A 12,567-nucleotide genomic window follows, 5' to 3' on the forward strand; every position below is an offset into this window, starting at 1 on the left:
TTGGAGTGCCAAATTGAAGAGTGCCTTTTCAGGACCCACGTTTATTTTTAGGCTATGTCTCCTTAATCTTTCCTGTGCTCTTTTGTGTATGACAATTACACAAATACAGCTGATCAGACACCACCCTGAAATAGTGAAGTGGTGACAGATGGTTCTTTTCAGGTTGTAATACGTGGTGCAGATTCCCAGGAGAGAAGAAGCCTGGTGTTCTCTCAGGCTTCCCTCTTTAAATCCGTCGGGAGCCCAGCTCATTGCCCACATTCTTCTCGGGAGCTCACATCCAGACTTGGTCCCAGAAGCGCTGGCATGATTGCACCACGTCCTTCCAGCTGTGCAGCGCTTGAGCATCCCCTTCAGGTGACACAGGTCACACTGTGAAAGTGGGGCATGCTTTCCTTAACTTCCCTTCTGCTTGCAGTCAAGAGCCACATGGGAAGCTGGCCACATGTCCCATTCCCTATTTCCGTGACCTCAGTCCCTTCCAACTGGATTGTTCACCTTTCATCCTTTTTGATGTTCTGTCTCTGCTCCTTTTGTAATGAAAATGATGTTTTTTTTTTATTACCTACTAAACCATTTTCTTTTTCATGCCAAACATTTCTTTGAGAGGTTTCATGTTGATTGTTTTGATTGAGCTGAAATTCACACAACATAAATTACCCAATTTAAGGTGGCACTCCCAATGTCGTGCAACCAACACCTCATCTGGTTTCAGAGAAGATTTCATCATCCCCGAAGGAAACTGTGCACCTAGTCAGCAGCTACTCTCCCTTCCCCAGCCAGTCCCCTTCCCCCAGCTCCTGGCAACCCCCAATCTGCTTTCTATCCCTATGGGTTTACTTATTCTGGATATTTGATGTAAATGGAATCATACACTATGAGGTCTTCTGCCCAGATTTTGTTCACTTAGCATGTTTCTGAGGTTCCCCTGTATGGTAGCATGCATTGGCATCTTACTCCATGTTAAGGCTGAATAGTATTCTATAGTGTGGATATACCACATGTTGTTTATTTATCCTGTAATGAACATTTGTGTTTCCACCTTGGGGTTGCTTGCTAGGAAAACGATATTATGAAATGGGTGTACATTTATCTGTTTCAGTACCTGTTTTCAATTCTTTTGGAGATACACACAGGACTAGAACTGCTGTGTATGTTTAACTTCTGGAGGAATTGCCACTCTGAGTTCCCCGGCAGCTGAGCCATCCGCAGGCTGTTTTATTTTGTTTTTGTTTGTTACATACCCGTGCTCTCGGCACCTGCTTTCACTAACTTCCCTTGATGACGCCTGCCCCTCCTCTATGGGTCTCCACCCTGTCCACCCCCGTCCCCGATGATGCCTGTCCCTCCTCCGTGGGTCTCCCTTTGCAGTTTGATAGATCACTTCAAGAATCCTCAGTGTATGTTCTAAAGCAAAGATACAGAACCCTGATAGTTTAGGACCAGCTTTGCATCCTTACTCATGGAGTGGTTTGGATATCAAAGTGAAGTCCCAAAATTTTGAAAACAAACTTTTCTCCATCACAGCGACTGGTCTGTTATTGTAATCCAGTGGACTTATTTGCATTGACTGCCCCATTTTGTCCACAGATTATTTCTTAAATGAGCATGTCTCATGCTGTTCTATGCAGCCTTTAATGGGATGGAAACAGGAGGCTCTTAGAAACCAGAATATTTGGTGACTCTTACTATTCTTCTTCTCTGCCCGTAGGTGTCGTTCTTCCTCTTCATCATCTTCGTCGTGTACACCATGCTGCCCTTCAACATGCGAGATGCCATCATTGCCAGTGTCCTCACCTCCTCCTCCCACACCATCGTGCTTAGCGTCTGCCTGTCTGCAACACCGGGAGGCAAGGAGCACCTGGTCTGGCAGGTGGGTGCACCTCCACATCCGCGGAGAATGACTTTCCACATCCCACCAGGGGGTGACGCAGGTGCTGCTGGCCCATTCAGGGTGTGTGTAGTGTGGTACCTGCAGCTGTTCCCTTTCTGCCCCTTGAGGCTGACCCCCTATAATACTGAGGAGCCAGCCCCACTCCACTGCCATTGGTGGGATCCGTAGTCACTTAGCAATTAGCAACTGTAAAAGTAATGGTGGCAGGAAAGTTGGATGTGACAATTCTATTTTGCGATTGCTGAATGGTGGTATGATTTTGATGATCAAAAGGTGTTCTTATATGTTATAATTAAATACTCATTTTTATAGTGAAGTAACTTATACGATTAATTTCATAGTTTGTTCCCACCTTCGCTCTACCTTGGTATTCAAAACTGTCATTACAAAGATAAAAATTTTCTTCATTTTAAAATTTTCTATCAGTTCTATGAGCATTAAAAAAATAAAGTAATTCTTTAAAATGCTACAACAACAAATTTTAACTTACTAATAAATAGAATTTCGAAGAAACCATTCTATTTAATTAGTTACAAGCATTTTAAACGCTGTTTGATTTCTAATTATGTACACCTATAAACATGAGGGTGATTTGGAGCTATTCCTAACATTCTCTGTTTTACCTATTAAAAGCACGTTTAATTTGCTCTGTGGAGATCAACTGCAACAAATACAGCCACGACATAAAATGCAGTGGAACTGAGAAAATTGCAGTTGTGGCAGCACTGTGCCATTCTAAAGGAACTTTAGGCATAGGTCACCTAAGCCCTGCTGGGTCTGAGAAACCAGTTTTTCTTTCACTTGATACGCTATTTCGTTTGGAAACTTGAGGTGGAAGTGAAGGCTCACTCTTGGGTCTATAGTAGTCTCTCTCAGTTGGAAAGCTTTCTGGGGATCACTTTTTTTCAATGCTTATCTCCTACTGCTTATCACATGCACATTCATTAAGAGTAGCCAGGAAAACCTGCAATCATTAAGCGTCCTTTATCCACACTGACTGTAGAGGCAGTGGCCTCTAATTTTACACAGTGGGCTAGAGTTTCACCCTGGCTCGTTTGCATATTACTAAGAAGCGCCCACTCCCAGGAAGAGGAGGAAGGTCATATGGCTCCTCTCTGCATTACCTTTGACACATGCTAGGAACCTGCACCACCTGAGACAGACAGAGGCCAGCCAGTAACTAATCCAATGAGAGAATGAAGGTGGGTGTTTTACTTTTATTTTAAAATATTTAAATGACAAATAAAGGTGGTATGTATTCAAGGTGTGCAACATTACGATTTGCTATATGTATGCATTGTATAATGGTTGTCGCATTCAGATTAATGAACACATCTATCATTTCTCCTTTCTCCTATAAATTCCACTCTTCTGTCTTCTCATTTATTTGAGCTATTAAGCTCAACATTAGGCGTTCACATATGGGTCAGGGTGGTGGGCATGTTTTTGCAGTAGAAATGAGAAAACAGCCGGGTGCGGTGGCTCACGCCTGTAATCCCAGCACTTTGGGAGGCGGAGGCGGGCGGATCACGAGGTCAGGAGATCGAGACCATCCTGGCTAACACGGTGAAACCCCGTCTCTACTAAAAAAAAAAAATACAAAAAATTAGCCGGGCATGGTGGCGGGCGCCTGTAGCCCCAGCTACTCTGCAGTCTGAGGCAGGAGAATGGAGTGAACCCAGGAGGTGGAGCTTGCAGTGAGCGGAGATCGCGCCACTGCACTCCAGCCTGGGCGACAGAGTAAAACTCCGTCTCAAAAAAAAAAAAAAAAAAGAAAGAAAAAAGAAATGAGAAAACAATTTGCTCAGCCACTTTACATGCTGAAAATAACTGTGGGAAATCCCTTCTCACATGAGCAATCAGACACTGAAACATGCCATGGCTCACAGCACCTTCACTATTTGGGGTACCCTGGAACACATCCCTTGTACTTATCCTTTCTGCTCCTTCAGGAATAAATGAAGTGTCTGCTGGTGCAGATGTAATAGGACAAAAAATATTTCAGAAGAAGAGGTTTTAATACCTGTAAGAATCAAACAGGGTTAAAACAAAAAAGGGAAAAGGAAGTGCTGCATGAAGAACTTTATGTATCGCAGGTAGTCACTGAATACTGTATTCTTTACTGAGCTGGGTTTTTTTTAAGCATTTTTATTTTCCTGCATTGGTTAAAAAAAAAAAAAGTGGGAAAGATGGAATCTTAAATTTTTATTTACTCAGTTTCAAAAACCAACAAAGAAAAATACATCTTATCAGCAAACAGCCAGAGATGGGATAGTTCTAAAATAGCACCAAGAATAAAAATGCTTCACTCCATAGTATTTTATAAAGGAACAACACCCAGAAGAACAGAATAACACGAAGTCCATTTCCCATTTTCTCAGAAACAATTTCACAGTAATTCCAAGAGCTGGGAAAGGTGGAACACGCGAACAGATTTGAAATGGGAGGTTTGTAGGTAAACATCACAGTAATGAAGAAAGGAGCTTTCGGTACCCTTGGCCACTGTTGGAAATATAACCTAAAAATACTACTGGTTTGAGGTTCCAGAAAAACACTTTATTGAATTCTTTTTATGCATGGTGTATATAAATTAGAATGTTACAAATTTGGTGGTTGTATTGCTGCAGTGTAATTGTTGAATGTAACACTATGTAAAATAAGGATACTGGCCTGATATGAAGAAAGAGTTTGCCCGCAAACAATAGTCAATATCACCCTGCCTTCTAAGCCATCAAAGGAGGGAAGAGTACATTTTGTTTAGCACAGATCCATATTAAGTTTTTGTTTCATTTTATTTATTTGAACATTGGCAATCCACTGATAACACGTAGAACTTATCTGTTAATCAAAATATTCACTTAAGATAAATCCATATTCTCCTTCCCTGCTGCATAAGAGAGTTCGTTGTTCTCGGGAAATTCATTTTACCAGCATTTGCCTTGAAGTAGAAGGCATTCTCAGGCTATGATATATCACCAAATTAAGGAAATTTAATTGATAACTGAAAATTATGGATGGTATTCCTTAACACATTTTCAACCTGAAGTGTAATCACTAATATATTTTGTAACTTTTATTTTGAAACAATAACAGACTTACCAATAAGTTGCAAATAGAGTACAGAGAATTATTTTCTTTGCTAAGCCATTTAGAGGTAAGTTGCCAATCTGATGCCCCACCACCCCAAAAGCTTTAGTGTGTATTTCCTACAGTACCATTCTACATAACCACAAGACGCCTGCCAACACTAGGAAGTCCACATTGCTCTATGACTGCCATCTGATGCCCGGACCCTATTCAAGTTCCTCCAGCTTTCCCAACAATGTCTTTCATCACAAAAGGACCTAGCTGAGAAGCATGGCATGACACATGGCAATGTGTTCTCCAGTCTCTTTGATCTTCTACAGGATGGAACAATTCTTTAGTGGTTCTTTGGCCCTATGATCCTAACACTTTTGAAGATTGCAGGACCATTATTTTGTAATATGTCTTTCAACTTGAGTTTGTCTGATGCGTCCTCATGAATAGATTCCGGTTCTGCATCTTTGGCAAGAATCACAGAGCGATGGTGGGTGCGTCCTCCCAGAGTGCAATCAGGGATGTATCGCTTCTCTTTGTCTCCTTACCTATGATGTTCACTTGTATGATGGCTCCGTCCATCCAACTCTTTCGCATAGAAATTACTCTTTTCCTCTTTATAATTAAGACATATTTTGTGGAAAGGCACTTTGAAACTAGGCATATATCTTGTTTCAATTTATTTATTTATTCATATCTATACAGTCTTGTATTTTCCTATTAAATCAATTATACACCATTAGCATCACTATTTTATTTATTTATTTATTTATTTATTTATTTATTTATTTATTTGAGACAGAGTCTTGCTCTGTCACCCAGGCTGGAGTCCAGTGGCATAATCTCAGCTTGCTGCAACCTCCACCTCCCGAGTTCAAGCAATTCTCCTGTCTCAGCCTCCTGAGTAGCTGGGACTACAGGCACACGCTGCCATGCCCAGCTAATTTCTTTTTTGTATTTTAGTGGAGACAGGGTTTCACCATGTTGCCTAGGCTGGTCTCAAACTCCTGAGCTCAGGCAATCCGCCAGCCTTGGCCTTCCAAAGTGCTAGGATTACAGGCATAAGCCACTGTGTCTAGCCACCACCGCTATTTATTTTGATGCCCACGTTGTCTCTGATTTGTGCAGTGGGCCCCTCTTTAAGCTGGCCTCTGTGTCCTCTTGACACATTCTCACCATCTTTGGAGCCCTTTCTTGCTTTCTAGTGGAACAAGATCTTTCTGGCTGATCTTATTCCTGCTTGCTCCAGGCCTAAAGTCAGCCCTCTCTGATTTTACGGTCCTGATTCTGATGAAAGAATCAGGAGCCCTGACTTTTTTTCTTTTTCATGTTTTTTAGTGAACAGCATTTAGAGGCATGATCTAGGCATTAGGTGTTGGGTGTCACAGCACCAAGGTGAAGCCCACACACATTTACATCTACATTATAGATGTGTGTGTGTGTGTGTGTATGTGTATATACTAATAGTCATGACTTCACAAGGACATTTCCATTTCCAAGCAACCATAGGTTTCACTCCAGTTTTTGCCCTTTCAATTGTAGCTCCCTTGACCAACAGTAAAAATATCTAGCTTCCATGACTGATGATAGATTTCCTTTATTGGACCAATTCGTGTCTGTAACCAGCCTCCTATTTCTACTGCCATCTCCTCTTCATGCACAGATGCCTCCTCCCTTGGCTCCTGCTCTGATCCCTGTACCCAGCTTTTCCCCTGTAAGCGTGTCCCCCTCCCTTGCCCAGGCTCTGACACCCCACACATGTGTGGATCCCCTCCCCTGTCCCAGCTCTGATACCCCTTGCATGTGTGGGTGCCCCTCACCTGGATGTCCTCTCCCCTGTCCCAGCTCTGACACCCATGCGTGTGGGGCTACCCTGTGCCTAGGTGTCCCCTCCTCTGCTCAGGCTCTGTCCCCCTGCAGTTGGCTTTCCCATTCTGGATGCGTCTCACACCAAGCTCTGTCATCTTTGGATGAATTTGGCCTCCCCCATCCACTGCTGGTGCAGATGCTTCCTTACGGGGCCTTGTCTGATGGCTTTAGGCCTGAATCATGCAGGAAGAAAGGAGAAGGATAAAAAGAAAAGGGAAGGCTGGGAAGGGAAGTGGGTGGTAAAATTGGTTCATGAGTACAAACATGCAGGTAGAGAGAAGGATACGTTCTAGTATTCGATAGTATGGTTGGGAAATTATAGTTTACAACAATTCATTATATATTTCAAAATAGTTAGAAGAGAATAATTATAATGTTCCCAACCTGAAGGAAGGATAAAGGTTTGAGGTGAGGGCTACCGTAAGTACCCTGATTTGATCATTACACCTTGTAAACAAGTATCAAAATATCGTATATACCCCCAAAATATGTACAACTATTATATATCAATAAAGAAGAGAGAAAAAAGGAGAAAAGATAGGACAAGAAAGAGAACTAACACATTTTGAACACAGCAATTATTAGTGAAAGAGGAAGAGACATTTTTCAGTCACTCTCCGATTTATTTCATACTGTTCTCTGCAAGTTTTTTAAATAATTGTTTTCTCTTTGTTATCCTAACTGAATTTCAAAGAAACATTTTTCTGGAATCTGGGATTATGAAGACATGCTGGAATCCCTTAATGATGAAGGGAACACGATATTTAATTATCAGAAAACTTAAAGAGAAGCAGTTTTATATTATCCATGTAAGAAGAATATATCATTTCTACATGACATGTTTAGTGTAAAAACCAAAAGCCCTTAGTAATTCATGATTAACTAGAAAATAAAAATTTTACTTATATCATAGGATAACATGCATTTGACTGTAAGTTCCATGATAGCAGCAAGGAGTCTTTTTTGCTTACCGTCATATCAAGGCAAAGGGAAATTGGGACAAGGAAAAGAAGATGTGAAACTCTCCTGTCCACCCACCTCAGTTGTGGCAGCCGCCTCCTGCCTGGGCCCCAGGGGTGGTGGCAGTGGTGCAGCCCTCAGAGGATATCAGAGGCTGGGATCATGCCTTCCAGCCAGGCTCACTGGGAACAAAGGTCAGGAGCCTTGGTCCAGCACGAAGCTTGTGCGTGTTTAGTGCTTATTTCATCGTAAATATACATCGTGCCTGTTCTTCATTTGCTGTACTTTTGTAGGTTAGTATCACTGTTGGCATAATAATGAGCCAACCTCAAGGAATTTCCATATATTCCTATTTATACATCATGATTGCACTTTGTATTTGAAACTCACTTTTCTTACATTTTGATTTCCTTGGTATTCATAGCACGTTCTGAATTTTCGTTTCACGTATCTTTCATTTTCCCTTGAGAGAGAGGGTAATTTGAATATAGATTTACTTAAGAAAGCCAGTTATGCAGGAATCCATATTTATTAAAGAAGCAAAGCTAAAGAGTGCTTATTGATTTTATAACAGGATTACTTATATGTTAGAGAAATTTTATAGGCTGCGTTTACACTGTGGATGCTTTAATATATTTAAGTTGTGATAGAATTTGAAAAATTTTAGATTGCACCTAATACAGCAAATCATCTATGCCAAGTGTGTAATCAATAGCAATGTGGATTTGTTACATAACTGAGTCTTTTTAAGTATAATTCAGAAAGTGTATATTGGAGTCTAGAATTAAATTGCATTTAGGATCTAATCTGAGAAGCTCAAAGGAAAAACAGCAGGTTACCAGCTGCCCGGTTTCTGGCTGTGGGAGAGACTAATTGTTAGGAATTTGGATCTCTCTTCTGACTGTTTTTTTCTTCAGGGAACATAGGGTATTAATTTTTTTCACAGGAAAAGAAAAAGGAGACTGTGCCATTGTCCATTCTGTATAGCATGAAGCTATAGATTGAGTAGAATCCATCTGTTAGGTTTAGCAAGCCATTGCTTACCTGTTCCAAAGGCATTAAAATTGGAACGAATGGGAGTAAGGATCGGGAGGAGCTAAATATAGGAAAGTGCCTAATGTGACTAAATCCTAAAGGAAATCTAAATGCATTTCTCATCCCTGCTTTCCTTTCTCCTCCCTGGTCCCTTCCCTGGCCTGACACCTATGCCTTGGTAGAGTTTTGGTAGGGCCAGTGAACAAAACACCAGCATTAACATTTAATGCAGAACATCAGACTTTAAAAATGCACTGGCAATTTCTAGAACAAAAGTACAAGAAAGTTAGAGACATAGAACTTTCATGTTGGTAACTAACAATTTGACTGTAATGGTAGAATGTGACCTAGGTTCATTTTCAGCATTTTGGAGCTGTTTTGTGGAGGGCATTGAGAGAACGGAGGTACAGGGAAGCCCTATCATAACATGAATTTCTCTTGGAGATTTAATAAAAGGAGCATAAAAAAGAAGAATTTATTTAAAAATGAAAAGTGACAGCCATCCATTAACTGTCTCTATCCTCTTCTTGATTCTGTCATCTGTACCCTGTATTCTGTTTATTCTAAGCAATGGGTTTATGTCGAATATGATACTTTACTATAAGTTGATTAAATGTTGGCTAGAGGCACCACTCGCTAATGTTTCACTTGGCATCTTGGCAGTGATTTTTCTTTTAATTTCCCCAATCCTTGCATCTTTGGTCCATTACTTACAAAGATAACGAGGCTCTGCTCATTCCAAATGTTTACTTTTTAGGGAGGGGATAGTTGGTGAAAGATACTAATTCTAGGCATCTATTAAACCACCAGTAATCACTCTTTGAAACCGTGTAAGACAATGAGAAAATCAGCATCCCCAATGTGAGTCACACAGGACAGACTCCTATGTTCTTGCAGCACAGAATGATGAATCTGCTAAGTTATATGAACTGAAGAGAATCATATATCTGCAGCTTAACTTTAACAAGAGCACTGCTCTGGTTCTAAGAGATTCTCTTTAAAGAGTAAGGAGAAACCCAGTGAGTTGGTGCCGTGGAAGGAGGATGTACATCATCACTTGGAGACAGTCCAGGGAGAGACAGAGCTGGGCTGATCCTAGTTATCTGTAAAACAGAAATGATTATCATGGCCTCTTCCTAGGGCAGCAGGGATGAGGAAATGAGGGATAAATGAAAAGGACTTAAGTGGGCCAGGTGCATAGTTAGTGCTCAGAAGCATCAGGTATTAAAAATAATAACTACTTGATGGTAGACCACAACATTATTATGTTTTCAGGGTGCAACAAGCTGGGCAGGCTGGGAGCAGAGGGAGGGGATGTGCTTTCTGTTTTTGCAGCAATAATCACAGCATACTTTCTTTGAGAATAATGTGCATCAATTTTCACCTCTCCTAGGAGATGAGAGATCCCAATGGCCGGACTCTGGGCTAGTTATTTTTGAAACCCCTCTCAGCATCTCATGAATGTCTGGACATGGAAGTGAGTGTGGGAGGGTGGGAAGAGCAAACATTTTGGCCTCAGGCAGAATCTGGGTTGGCTTCTGCTTCTCCTACTTCACAGCTGTCTGCAGTGAACATGGAAGTAGATGTCCCACGTCCCTCTCAAGGAAACATTGGCTTCCTGGCCACTGGGAGTGTTGTCTGCAGCTGGCTTTCAGCCATCAACTTCTTTGGGGAATGCTTGAAAGCACCTGCCAGCCTGAGGTTGTGCCCTTGTGAGGGTGGCCCACATCCATGACTGATAGAGTTGAGGGTTTAAATTCCTTCCATTTTGATCAATTGCAGGCAATTCTGACAGTCGTTTCAGTTCCAGGGTGTCCGTGAGTTTGCTAGTTGTTGGACTTGCATAGCAGTTTAGCTTCTTCCTGTGCCCAGCACCACTTCTGTCTTTCCCTACAGGAACTGATCTTGAGGGCACTCCCTAATAAACACTGAAGCTCATTTCAGAATCTGCTTCCTGGAGAACCCAAGCTGCAACACTGCATGAGCTTAGCCGAATTCTTTAGCTTGCTCAGTTTTCGAATCTGTAAAATGGCAGCAGCAATGGCCAACCTCCTTGTTTGGTTGCTGGCTTTGGTGCTGATTAGATGTGATGACCTCTAAGAAGAACCTGGAATCAAGCTAATCTGGTGCTTAGCCATCAATGAGTAGTAGGCAGCAGCAGCAGCAGTAATGTATTTTGCTAAATTTGCGTAATTTTAGATAAGTTTTTAGAAACTGGGTGTAAAAATGCTTTGGGAAATATATTCATAATCAAACCCCAAATGACCTGTGAGTTGAGTAAGGCAGGAATTGGATCATACATGTGTAAGACCGTCAGAGCCCATGTCTGGTTCTGATTGACTGCCCTGACACTCAGGCTGGAAGACAATGGCATGATCATAGCTCACTGCAGTCTCGAACTCCTGGCCTCAGGCAATCCTCCCAGCTTGGCCTCCCAAAGGAGGAATCTTGGCTGGGATTGTAGGTATGAGCCACTGCTGAGAAGTTATTTTAAATGACACATCTCAGAGCCAAGTTTCCCAGCCCCAGTACCTCATCCAGATAACCATCTATCCAAAAAACAATTCTGATCACTTCACTCTCTGCCTGAAATTCCTCTGAGGCTTCATCCTCTGAGGATGATTTCATTCATCCTCAAATGAGATCCTGGTTCATCTGTGGACCCTTCAATAGCCTCAATGTACCTTCCTAGCCTTGTCTTCTATTCTCCCTGCCATGGGAACCCCAACAGTGCCATGCTCGTTCTCGTCTCCATGTGTTTACACATGCTGTACCCTCTGCTCAGAGTGCCTTTCCTACCCCTTCCCTGCCTGGAAAACTCCTATTCAACCCTCAGGACCTGGCTCACAGGACTGGCTTCTCAGGCTGCAAGGAGCTCCCATAGCACCCCATACATGTACAAATATCCCTCAGCCATGGCTGAACTTCATCCTAGCAAGATACTAGAAGCCTACGCTACACTGATGAGTGCAGTTAGAAAGGTCTGCTAATGCCTGAGGGTCTGAGCTCCTGAAGGTTAATGGAATAGCAGTCTTTGAAAACCCTTGAGACACAGTTCCTCAAATCACTTCTTGGCATAAATAAGAGGGAGAAATACAAGAGTAGGCATATAGAGAGCTGGTTATCTTAGATTATCATGCCACTCTTTGTCTAGAGTGTTTTGTTTCTTAGAGAAGCCCACTTCTGTTACCCAGACGACCTGGAGGGCTGCCATTTTCTTCTAACTCTGACCAGCTTCATGGTACCTTGATAATATGGATCTGACCATGCTACATCTAAGTTTTGTGGTCTTGAAGAAATGCACTTCTACAGCTCCATGTCTTCGAATCTCTTCTACCACCCCCCAGATGAGAAACAGTATTGGTTTCCAAGGGCTGCTCTAACAAATTACTACAAACTTGGATGCTTGAAACAACAGAGATTTATAAATTCTGACATTTATTATCTCACAGAAATCAAAACCAAGGTGTTAGCAGGGGTGGTTCCCTCTGGAGGTTGTGAGGGAGACTGCTTTTATGCCTCTCTCCTAGCTTCTGGTGGCAGCCAGCAGTCCTCGGCATGCCTTCGCCTCAGTCTTCATAGGTCCCATCTATGCCCCTGTCTTCACATGTCCTTCTTCTCTTTGTCCCTGCGTTTTCCTCTCTTCTGTCTCTTATAAGGACATGATTCATTGTATTTAGGGGCCACTCCAAATCCAAGATGATCTCATTGCAGCATACTTAATTACTTCT

The 12,567-nt window shown here is 42.0% G+C and overlaps 1 protein-coding gene across 1 annotated transcript in view; it reads left to right on the top strand.

The window, feature by feature from the left end:
• The window catches only part of ADCY2 (adenylate cyclase 2), a 432,640-nt gene that overhangs the window by 122,359 nt on the left and 297,714 nt on the right, over nucleotides 1-12,567 (top strand). Inside the window, 1 exon segment of the mRNA XM_058430099.1 lies at nucleotides 1,712-1,873. Coding sequence (XP_058286082.1) covers nucleotides 1,712-1,873 — 162 coding nt within the window.

The sequence above is a fragment of the Hylobates moloch genome, unplaced genomic scaffold (assembly GCF_009828535.3).
Source record: "Hylobates moloch isolate HMO894 unplaced genomic scaffold, HMol_V3 SCAFFOLD_17, whole genome shotgun sequence".
NCBI lineage: Eukaryota > Metazoa > Chordata > Mammalia > Primates > Hylobatidae > Hylobates > Hylobates moloch.